Raw genomic sequence first — 20,431 nt, forward strand, 5'->3', positions numbered from 1 at the left:
ACAAATGGAACAGGAGTAGAACGGACATTGAACTGTTCACCATGGTCATTTGATTAGTGCAAAAGAAAATGGCAATTGTTGTTAGTTGTTATGGTGATGTCCGCGGGGCATAGCTAGCTTTCTAATTCTACCATGCTTTAACATTTCAAAAAAAATTTGCCGAACAAAGTTGTTACTTATCTGGCAATAGCAACATGCTTTTCTGCTACTAATTGGTGCAATTTAAAGAAACCGTAAGATTTAAGGGTGTTTTGTGCAAGCAATTTTATTTTAAAGAATCCTTAACTCAGATTTTTGTGCAACAGGACCCTGGCTCTTTGATGCTCAGTTACCCTTTGAGCACTAAGTGGTTGTTTTCGTAGATATTTAGTCAGACTGTGATTGTTGAGAATCTAAACAGCATTATTAGCCTGATACTGATACTGCACTCAAAAGGTGATTAATGACAGGAACTATCTCAACTCTGAATTCCTTCTTCCCCCTGAAATGCTACCCTTCAAAAAGATCATTCAAACAGCCAAACTGAAGAATTCACCTCAAACAAAGAGGACATAACTTGATATATAACATCACATGAGTATAACACGCCATCAGAAAATGGGGTTTACTCCAGTCATTTGAACTTTTTTGCACTTCTATTGTGGTCAGTCCAGAATAAAGAGGTTAGGAAGGTAGGGAGAAACTTTGTACACTAATTCACAGTATGAAAGCAATCCTACAGACTTTGTTCAGTGAACATCGCGGAGCTTACAGATAAGATGCCATTAATAAGTGTGGGATTATATCATGAACATTAATTGTTGTAACAGGGGTCACTAAATCACTGGCCAAATACTATTTGTGCCAGAACTTCAAAATGCATTGCATGCATCTACAGAGGACTTTGTTTAAACTGGTTCCTGCGACTTTGAGAGAGAGACAAACCATGTAAAGGAAGGCTCATGTGTGTACATATGTATGTGTGTACACGTTTGGCAAAGTTCAAATTGAATTAACAGTTCTGCTTTTTTTAATAATTGCAGAGAACTTTAATTGTTAAATCTTCAACAAGGTCCTTAATTCTTTCTACAATACAAAATGTGGAGGAACATGAGGGGGATTTCCCAGAGCTCATCTTCACAAAACATACATTTTAAGATGTATCTCAGGTGTCACTCAAACTCTTCCAGACAGAGAAGTTTAATAAAGCATAAGTTTTATAAAAAATTCAAACAAGAGTTCAATATTTAAAACAAAGGACACTGAAATCTAGAATGTAAAATGATGGAACTGCAACTCTTCCTGTGCATCCTTCTCTCTGCTCACACAGCAACCAAAGCTCGACACTTCATCATGTCCTTTGTCCTGCCTGCCTGTGTCGTTGCACTGGTGAAAACATGGTTAAACATGACCTGAGAGCATGAGAGCTGTGTGGAGGCAACCGAAATGCTCCCAATCTGTAGCACCTGTAAGGGACGAAGAGACAGCTGTTAAGTTTCATACTCAAAGCAAACTAAATAAACACACTGATAATTTCCTCGTTTTCATACACTAAAGTTTTAAGAGTAATTCATCAGATATCATACCATCATGATGTAAGTGGTAGGTCTACAGTACTTTGTGTTCGGTAGAGGTATTGAGCGCTTGAATACCATATCATGTGACTCATAGTAATACGAGATGTGAGAATAGAGTGATGTTACGCTGTGCACATTTTCTACTTCTCTGTCTCTGTCCCACAGTGTGAGGTGTCACAGGATGGGAGACTCCTGCTGGGAAGAGAGCACAAACAGCTGAGATGAACGCAGGAATAGCGAGTATAATTGGTGAAAAATTCGAAATGTTTTCGCTGTATTTCTATAATTGCACTGTAATATTTTTTTGGCAGGTCACTCAACTGTAATAACATGCGCGTTCTGCCTCTTGCAGTGGGTCTGCAGCTCTTCATTCAGATTGGTACGCAAAACATTTTAAGAACAGGAGTGGGTTCTTTTTTATTTTACTTTAGTACTGTTTCTAAACTAAATGGGTTTTTTTCCTTGGTCCAGCAACCACAGCCAAACTGGTCTGTTATTTCACTAACTGGTCGCAATACAGAACTAGCGTGGGAAAATTCCTGCCGGAGAACATGGACCCCTTCCTTTGCACCCACCTGGTTTATGCCTTCGCCATCATCAACCGTGCTAATGAGATCACTGAGTATGAGTGGGATGAAAAAAGTCGCTATAATTTATTCACCGAGCTCAAGAGCAGGTAATGATTAGTAATGAAAATATGTTTTCCTGTGATGTACATTGGGATTTTAGATAGCATTTTCTTTGTATGTACTTGAACAGAAACCCCAGGCTGAAGACTTTACTGTCAGTCAGAGAGGAGACCGGTGGATCTCAGTGAGTTGATTCCCTGTTGTGACACTCCTTCATCTGCTGACAGAAAGCAAGAATGGCTGCAGAGGAACAGCGTTAATTGGCTGTGTTCTCAAGTTGATTGTTTGGCTGTGAAAAATTACTATTTGCCCATACAGCATTTTGACTATTGCCTTCTTAAGAATTTTTTTTGCAAATACGTAGCAGAATAACAGGAATAGTAGTAGTGATGGTATACTGGTAGTAGCTGCCCAGCTCTGACTTTCTGTTTCCCATGAAGATCTGGAGGAGCATTGGCTATAATCAATAGTTTTATAAAAAATGTAATCTACAAAAATATATGTAATATAGAAATTAAATTGTTTATTTGTTTGAACCTAACATTTAAATTGCACTGAACTGAACATGTAATATTAACAGTTATAGTTTAGTACTTACCAGTGGTTTTGTATTTTTTTAGTACATTTGACAAATCATTTATACTGACATGTTTCCTTCATTGCGTACCATACTGCTTTTTCCTCCATTTCTGGCAGCAGTAGTTTATAGTGGCAGTGTGATTTACTGTTCTGAGGTACATTTCGGACCACTGACTAAAGTGTAAATTAATTTCTATTGATTTCTAGGAGATTTCGGAGGCCTATGAAGCTGAGAGTAAAGGAGTCATTAACACACAACTGATGCTCTCTGTAGTCATGGCAGCACAAACAGGTGTTAATGATACAAGATATGATCTCTCCGAGATGTCAAAGTAAGACTAAGATTCATGTCAGCTTCAGTTCAAATACTTTTGATGTTACATGATCACATTGTGTATGCACCACCACTGTCTATGTTCTATGGGCGTGACGGTGTGTGTGTGTGTCTGTGTGTGGTTAGGTACCTGGACTTCATCAGTGTTAAGACCTTCAACCTCCATGGTGGTCAATACAGAGTGACAGCCCACGCTACTCTGAAAACAATGCTAACATAGTAATTACCCAGTTTGATTCTTTTCATGTGTGCCAGTCAAAGCTTTGAGTAAACTTGATATGGGTAAAATGTTTTGACTTGTTTATAGTATATTTATCGATCGATACTTAATTTCCAAATCAAAATTCATACATATTATTCTTATGGTCAAAAATATTAGTAAACATTCACATTTTGCTCCCGAATGAAAAAACTAGAGTGCTAAAACATGTAATTAAGTGTGGAACTGCTCCATAGACAGTGAAAAGGGAAAGATGTTATAAATGGCACTGAGAGCCTGTTCTGAGTGTACAGGTACAATTTCTGTTTCACTACTGAGAAAACTACAAGAAAATAAAGAAATCCTAATCTAGGTGGTGTTCCCCTTTAAGCAGTGGCGGGCCGTGGATTTTATACCTGGGCCTTCAGTGCTGTTCTCCACTTCTAATAACCTCATTATGACGTCACAGCTACGGGTTATTATTTGTTTCGTGTAAAAGCCGCATATTCACATAACACTGCAACATTTGACAAATGAAATAAAATGTGCAGATACATGAATACGAGCATGACGGGACGCTGCGTCATTAACGGACAATATAGTCCAAATCAATGTAACACAATACCAAACTCACAAGAGCAGTCGCATATATTCATATGACAACAAAGCAACAAATCAATCCAGCAGACCTGCAGCGGATCCACGCATTCCACCACAGGAGCACGAGCCATTCAAATACTATTCATAAAAACGCCACGATAGACAAATGAACAGTAGAGGTAAACAAACGAAGTTCACTTACCAAATGCTGTCTATGCTGACAAAGAGTTTAATCCCAGTACATCAGTTCCAGTAAGAAGTCCAACCGGATCCGCCGCCTGTCGGTTGTCCGTGGTCCGCCGCTGTTCGGTCGCCGCTGTTCGGTCGTCGTCTTCGACCGACGTTCGGTTGTCTTCCGCTGCCGGTCGGTTGTCTTCCGCTGCCGGTCGCTTGTCCGTCTTCCGTGGCCGGTCGGTGGTCCGTTTTCCGCCGCAGTTCGGTGGTCGCCTTCGACCGCGTTCGGTGGTCGTCTTCGGCCGTGGACCGGCGAAGGGCGGGCCGTGGACCGGCGAAGGGCGGGCCGCGGTTGTGAGTTGTAGATCCACTCGAGTCTCTCCAAAAGTACCGACGCTCAGTTAACATGAAACACATTCCCAGCCATAACATGTGCAACGCTTCTGACGCTGCATAGAAATCATTTTCCTGGCTGGTCAGGGCTGCTAGCTGTGGGGTGTTTCTTACTGTCCAGTTTGTTCAGAAATGTCCTTCTTGAGAAAAGCGTTCCCAGTAACTCCGCCACTAAATCCGTTTCTCCTCCTTCCGCCATTTCATATTAAAAAAACAAAGCTAGGTAAAATGTCTTTCAAATATTTCCACTTGAACTCTGTCTGCTACAAAGCTCTGCTAGCAATCATGTTTCGCGGGCACATAGTCACGTGCCCGCCCACTGACCAATCACAGCACACTCTGCACCTTGCTGGCAGAGAGGCATCTGGACTCTGAGCTGACGTAACTAGGCCTGCAAACTGCTCTGGTGGGGCCATGAATCCCAAACTAAAGATCTGATTGGTTGAATCAACAATATCGTCCCCATTCAATTTAAACTGCACATGCCAGCACTGGGTGAGTCTGCAGGCTGGGGCCTCTCTTCTTACTAGAGACACAGAGGTGAAATCTGATTGGATAAAAGCTCTACTTAAAACAAGCTGCACTGGAAGCAGAGCAACTGAGGAGCACAGTAGCTGTGCAATGAGAAAATAAGATAATGGGAAAAATATTTTTATAAATTATAATACATATAAGAAAAAATTAAATGTATTTCAGAAAAAATATTAAATTATAAAATAGCTATAACTTTGTGATTCTGTTTAGGCCAGCAGAGAAGGCTTTGCAGGCCCTGACGGCCCGCCACTGCCTTTAAGTATATTCATGTCTTCTTCATCTGCGCTGTAATTGAATACCTTTTGTTCTTTGAAACTGCCGCGTCGCATGATTATTCACTGTGGGTTTGTTTCTACAACTGTCCTCTTTCACTCATTCAAAGCTACTTGAAATGTAGCAAACCGTCTTTAGCTCAGTAATGAATGGCATGGCAATTTAAAATCAGAAAAACATATATTTTTGTATTATTATAATGATGTATCAAATGACGGAGTGAATGTCGGGCTTATATTGATCAGGTGAACACAAACACCGATCCAAATAAATGGTCACGTTGCTCTGTAAATGCTGGATGTCTAAAAAGCAACTATTTGCTAACAAGTTCAGCGTATCAACTTGAAAGCTGATGATATGTCATGTCTTTTTGAATTGAAAGTGCACTGCTGGTACATTTTGCAGGACAGTTGCTCTGTAGCCACACGTAATAAAGCAAATCATCAGGAAAAGTAAAAAGTCAATGGATGCTCTTGGTGTGATGCTGTCTTTTTTTTTTATCTAGGCATTTAACAACTACATCCTAAGGAAGCTAAATGGTTTGATGGATCCCATACTTTGTTAATTTTTGTCCCTTTCTTTTCTCTCAGGACTTTGTCATGCAGTGCTTGATGAGGCGAGGAGCCCCAGCAGAGAAGTTGTTGCTGGGTTTTCCCACACACGCTCGCTCCTTCACACTCTCTACCACAGTGACCGGCCTGGGAGCCCCAGTCAGCGGCCCTGCCACCTCGGGACCCTACACTCAGCAGATTGGTCTCTGGTCTTACTATGAGGTAATAATTAATTAGTACATTTACATTTAGCAGGGAAGTCTACTTAATCACATTAGAACCAATGGCAACACTGACCACAGACCAGATACTCTGCTGTCTCTAATACTGGACGATTACTGACACATCCCATATCTTCCACTGCTACTGATGCTGATACTACTGCCACTACACTGAGCTGTGTGATTGCAGCATCTGGTAACCGGGTTGGCCATTGTTGGAGAAAATTCAAAATGACTATTGATCTTGTGTGCTTACAAATGCTGTGTCATGAAGTGATCACCTTTCTGGCGTCCTGCTTGAATTAGTTGAGCTTCCTTTGACACTCAGGAGTGTCGAGGCCTGCTGAGAGGGACCTCTTAGCAGCATGTTCTGAATTAGAAGGATAATAAAGAAGTGTGGAAGCGTGAAGGTGGGGGCAGAGCGATGTTATGGCCCTAACCTCTTGATTACGAGAAAGTGACCTTTGTTGAAGACCAAATGTTCTAGTGAAGTTACAAACACTCTGTTCATGGACGCCATATGTATGTATGTGTGTGTGTGTGTTTCACCTTCTGTGACGAATGCTCCAAGTCGTAAACAAGTATATATACTAGTGTCTCAGAGCCAGACCTCTGAGCAGTCTTGGCACGTTGTTGTATGTGTTCAACCCTGACTCCTTCTTTGCAAAGAATAAATGTTAACTTGATTAATGATTTTCAATCGGTCTTGCGTGAATCTTTCTAACAGCCACAGTATTGAGTGTTCTCAGAACTTTGCAGTGAGTTTTAAATGCTAACTGACCTGTCTGAGTCATACAAACTGATTTAGAACAAAACTGTAGTGAAATTAGATTTAATAATGCTTGAAATTAAAATTGCTACTTAGTTTTCATAAGTGTGATGGTCTTACATAATTTGAATTTGACCACATAATGGTGAGCCAAGACCAGTGAGGTATAACGAGCGATGTAGGGAGGAGATTCAGGGGGGGCGGGTGGGTCGAAAAACATTACACTTTCACCCAGGAGACCGCTGTTAGTGTCTCATGTGAAATCAAAAGTCAACATCGACTGATTTGTCACGTGACTTCGGTACTTAGTGACGCCACTACTGTAGTTATTTTAACCCAAACCACTATCTTTTACTAAACCTAACCAAGTGGTTTTGTTGCCTAAACCCTCCAGGGTCCTATGCAGGCACACTGATCCCTGAAATTGCTGTACTTTCGTAAAAGAAATCACGTAAAATCACAAGATTACTTTTTGAAAGATGTCATTAGCGATCAGTGCGCCTGTGCAAACACCTGGCGTTACTTAAGTACAGAAGTTACATGATAAGTAAGTCAACGTTTGGGTTATTATAATTACGCAGATGATGTTACTGAAGAACGGATGTTACGTGACTGAAGTAATTCAATGTGGATCTCTGGTTCCACAGGGGACACGCACAGCGGCCTGGATGAAAGTGTCTCAGTCTTCTGACTGATTACATGGATCATAAATGAATGTGCTTTTCATAGGTCGTGCATACAGTGTAGAAGAGCCTGAAATAAAAGCATGATTCAACTCTTGGTGGCTTGTAAATATAAAGTCTATAGCATCGAACGATTCAAAGTGTGATCATTCAAAGAAATCATTTTGATCAGTTTTTGAGTTGTTTATTATGTCTACGTCTTTATGGGCCTACGGGTGTCATCATGACACCAGGGTATAACTGAGCCCACACAATCCATCAAATCATGTCCCTGGTGCATTGTAACTGTTACTTACTAGTGCTGCAGGACAGCAGCTATTCTGGTATTCTAGTGATACCATTGCTCATTCTGCTACCACACCAACTATGGCCATACTACCACCACTGCTACCACTTAGTGCTACCATTACACTTGTTATAGCTGTGACAAACATGATTAACATTAACATATACAATGTTTCTTGACCAGACCTGCTCCTTCTTGAAAGGCACCTTGTTCCAGTGGATCGATGGTCAGAAAGTTCCCTGTGCTGTCAAAGGCAACCATGTGGGTCGGCTTTGACAACCAGAGGAGCTATGATGCCAAGGTACAGTCGGCAACATGACTTTGTGGAGGAAAAGAGCAAATGTTTCAACAGGTCTCTTCACAAGAGCTTTATCGAGTTACCTCTGATTGACTTAAAGGTGGACTATGGATATGGATGCCTTTAATGGACAGTTCTGTGAACAAGGCACATATCCACTGATATCACATCTAAAACGTAAACTCAGTGAAGGTGAGGTTGCACCATTGTACACTTTCTTTACTCCAGGGCACAATTCAAGTCCCAGACATGCAGGCACTTCGAGAGCCCGTGGCTCAAAGGTCCATGTTTTGAAATTCTCTCCCACTCTCATGATCCCAAGACTGGGAACACTGTTTAGGGGATCCTGTAGCATACTGCAAAATAAATATGGTAAAAAAAATATATATATTAAGTTTCTTTAGCATTTTGCTATGAATAAATGAATATCAGTGTTCAGTAACATGACATGTACAGTGCGTGGTGAAATAGTCCTTAATGCTGCTTTTAGAAGGTTTTCTATTTAATGTCATTAAATGAGAGGTGATCAATATGATATTCACAGCATATCTATTCCATGTGGCTCTCAACACGGTAAAGGCTGCGACGTCTGCGCCGGCGGCTAGCAGCTTACAGCGCTGACAGAGCCATCAGTGTTAACCTGAGGGATAACTGGAGGGTTGGGTACTGAGCTTCCATAAGGATGACTTGGGTCAGGGCGCTATTATTACCCGTAAACGCTGTCTGAGAGTAGTGCAGAGTGGCGGCCGTCAGCTGACCAGTGGGGCACGCTACCATGCACTGACTAAAGGCAAGCGGGATGGTCTGGCTATGTTAACAAAGCATAGAGAAGCACTGATTACAACACAGAGAGAGGGACTTCTTTCTCTGCTCAGGTAGACGTTACTCCACCATGACTTTACATTACAAATAGTTGTTAGCTGCTATATTAACGCTCTGAATGTCGTACAGAGAACCTTTAAAGAATGGACAAAACAAAAACTGGATAATAGAAAGTAAAATCTGCAAATTGGAAAAGATGCAAAGCAAAGCCTTCTTTGCCTCTAATCTATGTTCTTATACCAAGACACCTCGTCTAGCATCATTGCTTACTTAAATGGGCAGTTTAGCGGTTTAGTATTGCACTTCCTTAAGGTTGGGGGTCTCACAAGGGACAGGTGACAAAAATGTTACAAATCAAAGCAGCAGAGATCCAGACTCGTCCTTAGAATGGGCCGAGCGCCCAAAACTCTGGATCCTACATTTACCATAATGTAAGTATGCAACAAATACTATATTTCCATTAGACTCTCCCTTCTTGTGAAAAATGACCCCAGGCTTTCAAAGTCCAAATACCAAGACCAAGACAAGTCTTCTTAACCACAGACAGAGATTGTACAAGAGTTCTCACAGGCTGAGCAGTGCAGCTCATGAGGCGTAAACAGAATTTCATGTTTAAAGTTGGTTGTACGTTCTTCTGTGTTGAACATAATTGTGAGATTTCTTACAATGCTGTTCAATATCTTTTTCCTAGACTTGACAACACAGGAAACAACTCATGCGGTACCTCTCCCCACAACCTCCTCTTCTCCTTCTGACAGCCCCCAACCCACAAAGGAGCCCTTCACAACAGCCAGCCGCACCACAGCAATACCAGACAGCAGCTGCTTCCAGAACATTGCTGTTGTGTATCCCTTCAGCAGCTTCTGCACACGCAGAGCCGACGGACTGTACGGAAGATCGGAAAATCCAAAGATATTCTATAGATGTGTGCAGAGGAAGACATACGTCACAAAGTGCCACACTCTGGGAACAGTGACAATCAGAACATCAAAGGATTCAGTTATAGTTGGCTTTGTAACAGCCACTCTATTTCTTTTGTTAAGTGTGTGGCGTTCAGATGATTTGGTTTTGTACGGACAGTAAGTAAAGCTCCTGGTTAACCATGAAAGAAAAGAAAAGGTATGAGAATATCAACCTTTTAAAGCTGCCAGTCAGGCCCAATGAGGCAAATATCATACAGTTAAGATAAGTCAAATAAGTATTTTCATATAGAGTTCAGACCCATGGCCATGTATATAGTAGCAGTCATCAATTGTCATGGGGCAATAAAGCAAAAAAAACCCAGAAAAACACAAGCTATATATGATAACTAAATACAGTGTATTAAAGTGTAAACCTGCGATTGAGATTTGTCACAGTTATACAGCTTCTTCAGGAGTTATGGACATCACTTATGGGATTTTTAAACCACGGTGTGTGAAAGTCAGGAAGGTAAAAACAGGTAAATCTCTTAACTTAGTTATTTTTGGTGGTAATCATTTGTCTGACATCATATTACTCTCCCCGGACCAACTTTACCAGCTCCATCGGTAAGAGATCCAACGCAGAGCAGCTACTAGCTGATGTAAACGAGGATGATAAAAAAAGACTATTTAATTTTAGGGTGGATTTTTCCTTTAACGTGATGACGCCAATGTCTTACGCTCTCACGCACAGAAACACCGAAATGCTTCTTGGGAAATTAAGTTATATGTGAACGTACCGCCTTTTCACAGAAAGGTCTAACGAGACGTGTACTTCATTTCCCACAATTCCTGAAGCCGCACTTCCTGGTTAGATAACACGTAGCGTCACTTCTCAAAGAGAGCTTCAGAGTAGCAAACTAGCGACAAACTACGACTTTTACGGACTTATTTAATACACTTACGATTGTTGGTCACTCGTGTTTATTAACTTCGATGATAATGAAGCCGCAGCGCCGCGTATTGCTGTGTTTGGCCTCATATGTAGGCTAAGCTTTGTTATCAAGCTAATATTGGCATGACGAGTTAGCAAATAATTGTGTTGTTTACATATTTTTTTCAAGATGTATACGTTATTATCTGGATTATATAAGTACATGTTTCAAAAGGACGAATACTGTGTTTTGATCCTGGGACTGGACAACGCTGGGAAAACGGTAAATTACATTACGAGTTGAATTTATAACAACTGGGTTAACGTTGACTTGTTCGTCCACACTAACATCATTGCCGATTGTGTTATTATCTGTGTGGTGGTGCTTTCATCCCTATGTGGCTTTGTCAGCTCTCGTTTTCTTTGAGTGAGAGGACTGCGGCCAAGTGAGCCCTCGTTTGCAAAAACCCGAATGCGATCAAGCCGGTTTGGTTGTGTTGCGTGTCTATTGGTATGTTTACGGTACCGGTGCTTGAAGAGGCCAAAGAGAGAGTGCTGCAGAGATGACGTATTTTTGTAGGCTAACCCGGAAGTTATCGTCGCACTGGTTCCCTCCACAAAAAGCCAATGGGATGTTTCTTTTGGATTATTGCAGAAAATAAACAATACTTTTATCCAATGAAAATCACTTTTATGATTTTTAAAGTGTGAATGCATTTTACGGAAAAAATATGAATTGAAGTTAAAAGTTAATGTAAGAAAAAAACTAACGACGGTCACTTGACATCACCACTAAGCTAAAAACGGAATAGTGTGATGACATTTAGTCTCATTTTGCCACTCGTCAGCAACCGCTTTTTCCAAGACATGGAAAAGACTCAACATTTTAAGAGTTTGGTATTGACTGATGTATTTCATGTCGTAGATCATTACATTAAAATCTCTTTAAGTTTGTACTAACCACAAGTCTTATTTCAGGCATCTAACCAATAACTCATCCAGAAAACCCATTTCATCGAAACAAGGGAACTGAAAGTGCAGATATACTAATTAAACTTCTGCAGAGCCGCAGAGACGGTTTGCACCTCCTGAAATATGTGACTAAGCACCAAAATCACAAATTTACTTCAGAGGGCTTTGCAATCTGTAAAATCCGACATCCGACATCCTCTGTCCCGGGACCCTCGCATCAGAACAGGAAAAACTCTTTAACGGAAGAAACCTCAGGGAGAGCAACAGAGGAGGGCTCCTCTATCAGGATGGAGTGAGATAGATGTCGTGTTTTCTGTAGAAGTACCTCACATCCCGTTACAGCAACAACCACCTTATAAACCCTTGGCACTGGAACTCCACCTCAACATCCAACTCTTCCATATTTTATTTCCAGCCATAGAAATGTGTTTGGAAAACCTTTTATGGAACTATTGAATCATGTCTATCAAATAAATAAAAAACACTTGACAAACGGTTCAGAAACCGCAGGTCAAAATCTGAAATGATTACGTGCTTCACTGGGACTATGTATGCCTAGTGTGCATGAGAGCTGACCACATGATGCGTAGGCGCATTGCAGCAGGACTATAACGCAGGCTTAACTCATCTCCAGGTATTAGGACTCATTCCTGCAGCACTCTGTAGTTGTGGTTGAAAAGTCCAGCAGAGACTCAGTGAAACGAAACGTAAGCCAAGCTGTTTCAGTTGCCGTGTTGCACCAACTTCATCAAGCAGACGGCGAGCTACGAGAAGCCTTTGGTGCCATGGGACCTCAGTTGCTCCTGCAGCTGAGGGGCTTTGCTTCAATCCACCAAGGGCTCCTCATTTTGGAGGGATATGGAATCGAGAAGTACCGTAAATTACCTCCTCAGGGGTCATAGTGGTCTCTGGAGAACTGGATTCCTTTGACAAAGGTCAAATATGAAGAGATATGCTATGTGTTGTGACTTTGTGATTACTTTCCCTTTAGTTTTCTTCAATTGTATAGTGGAATAACTTAAGAAAGTGGATTTATTTAGCTTCCTTAAAAAAACAGGCACTCTTTAGCACAATAGCTTCACATTTTATATAAAATATTGAAAAGTAATCCATATCTAACTATGAACCCATTGTCAATTTCAGGAAGTCTGTGTAAATGCCTTCCATTTTATCATTTACATATTTCATCTCACAAGGTATGTGAAATGTGAGACTTCATTGCTGTTTCAGCGAGTCACTATACGTCCTGTTAGGCCATTCCCAGCACCGCTACCGTAATTGTGTGAATAGACAAATCTGTCTCAATTAATTTTGAGTTAAGATATGAATGCACGTGATATGAATAAATCAATGAATATTTATATGTACTTTGGGTAGTTTGTGGGGTTAAACAGCTGGAGCCCTGATCACCTACTGTATGCCTGTTAGCTCATGCCTTCTCATGTGAGTCATTGAGTACTAACAGTCTGTTCATTTCACTGCTGTCTCTCTTTGCAGACCTTTCTGGAACAAACCAAAACCAAGTTCAGTAAGAACTATAAGGGAATGAACCTCTCAAAGATCACCACCACAGTTGGCCTGAACAGTAAGTGAATGTTCCAGTACTGCATGTCTTCACTTGTGCTCGTCATGTAGAGTAATGGACACTGACCACCCTGGATGGATCACTTTGTCAGCTGAGTGCGTTCCCCTCCACCTGTTTTTATGCACAATTTCAATGTATGTATAAAAAAACCTGAGTGGTAAAGCTGAAAATAGAAATGTATTTATTGCATTAATAAAATCAAAATGCGACTAAGTGGAATGGAACCTCCACAGGGATCCGATGTAACCTTTCTCACATTGATGCATGAAGCATCAAGTGTTCTACTTTGTCTTTCACAGTCTGATGTTCGACCGGCGTTCTTTTAATGACCTCGTCTTAGGGCTGGGCGATATGGCCAAAACCTTCTATCCCGATATCGTTCATTTCATATGTCGAGAATATTTATCAAAGGGCAAACCTTATTTTTGTATATTCCTGTGTGAATTAAATACTTTGCTAATCAAAAATACAAAAGTATTTTATGATTGAATTGTGAGCTTAAGTGCAAAATGATCGGTTTTTCTGAGAGGTTAGTCAGTATGTGCTTGTTATCAATTTAGACAACGTAATTGTGTGTCACGACATCTTGATATATGATTCCATCACGATATGGAAGACGATAAATTAACATTGAATTATCGCCAGTTGCTAATAATCACATGGCGTTAGTGGATAGAAATGGGCATTCAATGGCATATTTCTTTGCTGATTTCCTTGAAATTTGGTTAGAATTTGCAATGAAATTAAAGGAGGTTATTTTCAATGGCTAACTGCAGTGATTCATTCTAATTTGCTACGCTAATCGATACTTTCTGAACAAACTCAATCCAGATCTTTTTCATTCTTCTTCACTTCTTCCTCTGTGGTCATCTGATACTGCTTGTCTTATAATTTACGTGTTTTTTTTTTACGTGTGTTTGATTCATCCCGCTGCTCTACAGTATAACATTTCTGAATAATGTCTCACTTTCCCTCACAGTTGGCACAATCGATGTGGGCAAAGCTCGTCTGATGTTCTGGGATCTGGGAGGTCAGGATGAGCTCCAGTCTCTGTGGGACAAAGTGAGTTAAGGATGAAACGCATCAGCCTCACACTGACACACAGGCAGCTGTGTCTTCTCCAGAGTGGAGGAATATCCACTAAGATAGAATTACTTCATAATGTAATGTGTATGTGTTTTCAAAAACCGGGTTCTACCTTTGTTACAATGTAACTGCCCAAACCCAGATCAAACCGAAGGCATTATGTCCAGTGATCAGTTAAAAAATACATAATTAGAAATATGTAACTACAATGAATTAGTATATTAACGCTAATATAAGGCCACAGTTAAGAAAACGTGTGTGTATATGTATATATATATGTGTATATATATATATATATATATATATATATATATATTTATTTATCAATGAATCTTTGTAGTAGAGAGAAGAGCCTGTACCTATCCTAAGGCAGAGGACCGTGAACAAAAACAACAGCAGCAAAACAAATGTCAGCAAACGTGTTTATTAACTTGCAGTAACACATGTGCACACACTTTATATTTGTTCTGTTAGTCGTCACCCTCCCCTGCAGGATTATTTTCTCCAAAATTGTCCAAATCACATTGAGAAAATGATGAAAAGAGAAACTGTTATCAATAATGTTAACGCAAGGATGCAAACTTAGAAGATTGACAAGTAAAAAAAACTGTCATCTCTGTGACAGCAACAGTAACACATCAGACGGATCTACCGGAGGTCTGATCAGTGAAGGCTTTGTACAGGACGAGAGCTAATGTAACTGTAACCTTAAGTACAAGATGGTCAAATGGAGATATTACCAATGGACTAATGTCTTAATTCCAAGCTATGGTGGCTGAATGTTTGTCCATCGTTCTCCCCTCAGCTTGATGAACTGAGCCGTTTGCTCCTGGCTCCCTAAAACAAAAAGCCAGCTCACATCGCCACGTTTGGTCCCGGAGCTCTGTGGTGGCGGCCAGTTATGATAAACATATGATATGTTCTGGTGGGCCGTTGTACCGAGGGCCGGATGTATGCTGACAATGTAATGACAAGTCTCTCAATGTGTTGATGCTTACGAGGCTTTTCATCTGGGTCATGTTGTCCAGGGCCCAGTTCAGAGTCTGCATTTTTCCTTTTCAAATATTTCTCCATCGCTGCTCGTCTCGTCACCACAACCTCTCCCGCGCATCATTTAATTCTACTTTCATTATTGCGCTCCCTACTGCCACCCACTGACATGGAAGAGTATTACGACTTAACCAGCCACTATATTGCAGCTCAGACGCTCAACAATGGCAAACTATTTGCAACAACTAAATAATGTTTTTTTGGACTCATTAAGTGAAATTGGACATTTTCCCACGGCACACCTGGCGATCTCTCACCGCGGCACAGCGGTTGAAAATCCCTGCTCTAACAGAGCATCCTGGTCCCCCTGTACACCCTTGTGAAGTCGCTGCCGTACAGAATGGTTGAGGCGGTCAAAAGAGCGCAACCACCCTGTCTCAGTGATGTGAATATATGACAATGATACAGGCCCATATCACAGTATGAATGTGAATATACATGAATACGTTTCAAACAATGAATATGATTTTAGACATATATATTTTAAGACACGCCTACATTTTTCTCTCACACACCCCACAGGCTTACGCATAGCGGAGATAATTCAATCTTGGAATCTTTTTCCTGACTATAACCCAAATACTACGAAGTTGTACTCCTAGCTTCTCCTCCAGCCGTCGTACCAAAAGATACCTTCAGGGTATCATTGTAGTTTTGACAATGTGTTGGTCTTTTTGGCCCAGGAGGCTGCTCTGATATCGCTTTGTTTTCTTCATGTGTCTGTGCAGTACTATGCTGAGTCCCATGGAGTCATCTACGTGATCGATTCAACTGATGAGGAGCGCCTGTCGGAGTCCAAGGAGGCCTTCGGTGAGTGACGTTCGTCTGTTATTTTCTGACTTTATTCCACTAACATCATGACATCGTGGCTCCAGTGTTGAAGAGCAGATTACTTGAATTCAAATCGACACTTGACGTCATAACATAAGAGGATATTGTGTGTTATGTTTGCTAATTGTCAAACCAATCATGTGACTGTGGTCTCCTCCAGAGAAAATGATCAGCAGCGAGATGTTGGAAGGTGTCCCGCTCCTCGTGCTGGCCAACAAGCAGGATGTCCCGGTACTGTGATCTTTTTAACTCACTGAGACCCTGTTCAGGTTAATGCAGACCACCCTTTTATTAAGAACCTGGTTTGAGTCATGTATCAAGCAAAAATGCCAAACATTCTCTGGTTCCAGCGTTTCAGGTGTATGCACTTGCTGCTTCTTGCTTTTTTATTTCATTGTAAATTTAAAATCTTAAGTTTTGAACTGTTTGTTGGACTGTACAAACAATTGGAAGGCTTCAGGGCTTGGCCTGAGTCGCCCTGTTATACGATATAAAACTATATCAGAGATAATGATTGTGTTTCTTCACAGTTTTGTCGTTTCTGTTGCAGCCTTCAGTCGTGTCTTGTTTCTGCTCTGTTCTCAGGACTGTTTGTCGGTGCCGGACATTAAAACAGCCTTCAGTGACTCGGCCCCGAAGATCGGCAAGCGAGATTGTCTAGTCCAGCCTTGTACTGCCCTGACAGGGTAAGACTGCTGCTGAATGGTACACTGAGTGTGTGCAACGACAGCGACCTGTCAAATAGTCCAGTACAGTAGCCTGTAAGGAACACTTCCTCTGTGAACCTCCTGATGTTCAGTTTCTGAAGTAGAAGCTAGTCAAAGTTAGTATTTGTTGTGCTGCTTCTGAAATACATGTAGGCATGATGAAAAATACTCAGGTCGAAAAGTCCCGCCCCTTTCCCCCCTTCCCTGTTAAACTTAGATATGCTACGCCCGTTCAAAGCTTACATTACTATGTAATTCACATTACATGTCACAATCTTCACGGACACTTTACGTTGTATACCTCTTAAGTTAGCTAATGTTAGCAAAGCACCAGCTAACCTTAATGGGATTTGGACAGTTAGCTTTTCTGACTGCGTACAGACACAAAATGAAACATTGCTACTGTATCAATGTCGAGATATTCCAACGTAAAAGTCCAATATTTGTACATTGAAATAGCTACACTTCTGAATACTTGAAGTGCTATATGTAACCAATACATTCTGACTACAAACATGCTGAAACATTTTTACTGCATCAATATCGAGATGTTCCAAAGTAAAAGTCTTTAGTTTTTACAGGTTTTAGTGGTTCAATAAAAGTGAAAGAAATTGTAACATGGAATCGCAATACTTATGGGTTCGCCCCCAGTAACCTTCTGTTGAACTTTGATGAGGCAGTTGGTAGAAGAACAACCCACGCAGCTCATTATCTTTATCAGCTGTGCACGCTCCACAGAGGCCTTACTGTTAAAAGAGCTCTGCCAGCTTGATCAAAGCTCTTTTTCTTGGTCTGAAGCAATAAGTACTGAGTGACTTCTTTGTTTTGACACAGGGATGGCGTGAACGAAGGCATCGAGTGGATGGTGAAGTGTGTGGTCCGGAACATTCACCGGCCGCCCAGACAGAAGGACATCACGTAAGAAGTCACGAGCGCTGCTTCCACTGACTTTGGACTGAGTTTCTCCTCGAGGACATTCCATGTAAACCCTGGAGTTGATACTCTCCCCTCTCTCCTCGTGTTTTGCTGTGACTTTGAACAGTTTGAATTTCGTCATTTTGGGGGTTTCATTACAGACATATTTTTTTTTCATCACAAAGCATCATTTTAGATGTGCTTTGAATGGACTCTGTTTGACTTTTTGAAGCAGTGTCACGACTTCCTCTGCTTCACGCAGCGGTTTCTGGAGCTGGCGGCGGGGGGCGGGGTGGGGGGGGGGGGGGTGTGACTGTGTCTGACTGACACTCGCCCCTGAAGCAAAGAAGCATCAGCTCTCACGTGAAATATACAAAACTGCAACAGGGGGGTTCTCTGTTCACGCTATCAGATCAACTCAACAATATTTAGCTCACATTTTTAAAGTCAAAGTGAAATTTGCATCCTCCACACTTTATGAGTACAGAAATTCATACCAACAAGGATACTATTGTGCACATTGAGAACAAAACCCTTTTCTAACATGTTGGTGTCAAACGGCTTCTACACTTCAGGCCTCTGGTTGGGCCGATTCCTTCACAACCACAGGAATAGAATAGGAGCAGAGCGGACGTTGAAATGTTTCCCATGGTCAACTGACTGGGTCAAAAGCAAAATGAAGATTGTTGTTAGTAGTTATGGTGACGGCACACGTCAGGGGACAGCTGTGTGAGCTCGAGTGAGTCTGTGAAGTGCCGCAAATGGTCGCAATGGCAACGGTGCACATAAAAATGATCTGAATTAGAAAGTCCGTTCTACTCCTTTTTTATTTCTGTGGTGACAACAGAAAGGGGGCGTGGCTAGGATACGTGCTCTGCTGACTGCAGAGCGTCATACTTCATAAACATAATTTTCTCCCTTTTTCAACAAGTTCCACCATCAGCCATTAGCGACAGAGCGCCGCAGGAATGAGTTCTAAAACCCAGAAATGAGTCAGCATGTTTGCACTTCCTGTTCCCTCGTCGTGAACTCAATGGGGTTAGTTTAATGTGTTTTAGGTCCGATGCCTAAAATAAGGTCTGTGGTTAACACAAGCTGAAGAGAATTTAATGTTTTCTTCTACGATATCAAATACGTCGGTTAATGCTCCTCCCATTAGTTCTGAAGCTTTTATGTGTCTTACAAAAGGCGGTCGCTAACAAGTGGCTAAAACTAAATGAGTCTACCACAAGTCCCCAGAACACGAGTCCTCCTCTATCACAGCCTTGTTGTGTGTAACTTAACGTTAGCGGTTATCTTCTGCCCATTGTATTCACGCTTCAGAAATCCCAAAAGTGGTGTGTATTGCTGAAGATTATCTTGCTGAACAAAACGTGTATCATGAATGTTTTTTTGCCGCAGAGTTTATTATCTGCAATAATCCAAAATCCAATGGAAAGTTCCCTTTGGCTATTTGTGGAGGGAACCAGTCTGACGTTAACGTCCTGTTGGACTACAAAAATACATCATCCCTGCAGCTCTGTATGGTTCGTCTGTCCCTGTACAACATTCAGTGTTTGGGAGGATCCATGGTCCTGTTGAGTTTGTGAACTATGAAATCACAAATAGAACGAAGCAAATGTGAAAAACAGGGTTAACTGTCTGTGTGGTCGTCAACATTAAAGTGCGATAACACAGATCAAATTACTGACAGACGGAACAATTCATGCTCCCTGTAACCAGAATAAAACACATTTCTTCTTTTAAAATAGAAAATGTAATTTCACTTTGACTCTAAGGTTTGAACTCTCCAATCTGCACACGGCCCCCTCAGACCGGAAGCATTCACTACTTTTGCCGGTTTTCATGTTGTTTCTCACCCTAAACTTGTGTTATTCACATAACTATCATACCACAATGTCATGATGGATAAATGAGAAGAAACAACTCGAGTGGTAAGGCTTTGTGACATTTTTCCATGACTTTTACTTTGACGGGGTTTCCTGTGGCAGCTATGTAGTGTTGAGTTAAAATCCAAATAATGTGAGCTAAAAGTCCAACTCTCTGTGAAAAGGAGAAGAAACGATATTAACAGTTTTAGTTTTTTTATCCTCTCTCTTTTGGGTTGCATCATTTTACTCCTAGGACAATGCAACTCTTGGAGCTCCACACTAGAGGTCCACCACGGGTTCCTAAAGCTTGAAATAATATCGATAGCCTGGAGCAGGAAAAAGCCGACGCCCATGGAGCTGATAGTGATGCGTTAAGTAAAAACATCTGTGGGGAGAATTAAAGTGAAAGCAGCTCTGATATGACATGAATACCACTGGTCCTGTAAAAACAGCTTTTCCCGGGACCCAAAAGTTGAAGCCCACATGTTCTCTCCATGTTCTCTCCATCACCACAACAATGCATTGAAGGATGTTTCATGAAGTGGAGAATCACTCTGTTTCTTTGTTTTCCGTATTTCCTTTGATTTCTGTAAAACATTCATACTTTGATCAAAACGGAAACTTTTTTTTTGGGCGGGGGGGGTTGACTTTGGGAATATTAATGTTCATAATTGGAC

General features: G+C 41.2%; 1 protein-coding gene across 1 annotated transcript; it reads left to right on the plus strand.

The window, feature by feature from the left end:
• Positions 1-10,683: 10,683 nt before the first annotated feature.
• arfrp1 (ADP-ribosylation factor related protein 1) lies at positions 10,684-18,151 on the plus strand. Its single transcript, XM_079156786.1, has 7 exons — positions 10,684-11,020; positions 13,207-13,294; positions 14,274-14,356; positions 16,159-16,240; positions 16,422-16,492; positions 16,847-16,947; positions 17,803-18,151. The coding sequence occupies exons 1-7, from the start codon at positions 10,928-10,930 to the stop codon at positions 17,888-17,890; spliced, it is 606 nt and encodes a 201-aa protein (XP_079012912.1). The 5' UTR covers positions 10,684-10,927; the 3' UTR covers positions 17,891-18,151.
• Positions 18,152-20,431: the final 2,280 nt, after the last annotated feature.

The sequence above is a fragment of the Pholis gunnellus genome (assembly GCF_910591455.1).
Source record: "Pholis gunnellus genome assembly, chromosome: 3".
In the NCBI taxonomy this organism is placed as follows: Eukaryota; Metazoa; Chordata; class Actinopteri; order Perciformes; family Pholidae; genus Pholis; species Pholis gunnellus.

Bases quoted from the DNA above. Each gene is read 5' to 3' on its own strand.
- arfrp1 (XM_079156786.1), top strand. From the start codon at position 10,928: ATGTATACGTTATTATCTGGATTATATAAGTACATGTTTCAAAAGGAC. The intron at 13,295-14,273 runs GTAAGTGAATGT...TTTCCCTCACAG, and splicing joins CACCACAGTTGGCCTGAACA to TTGGCACAATCGATGTGGGC. The intron at 16,241-16,421 runs GTGAGTGACGTT...GGTCTCCTCCAG, and splicing joins GGAGTCCAAGGAGGCCTTCG to AGAAAATGATCAGCAGCGAG.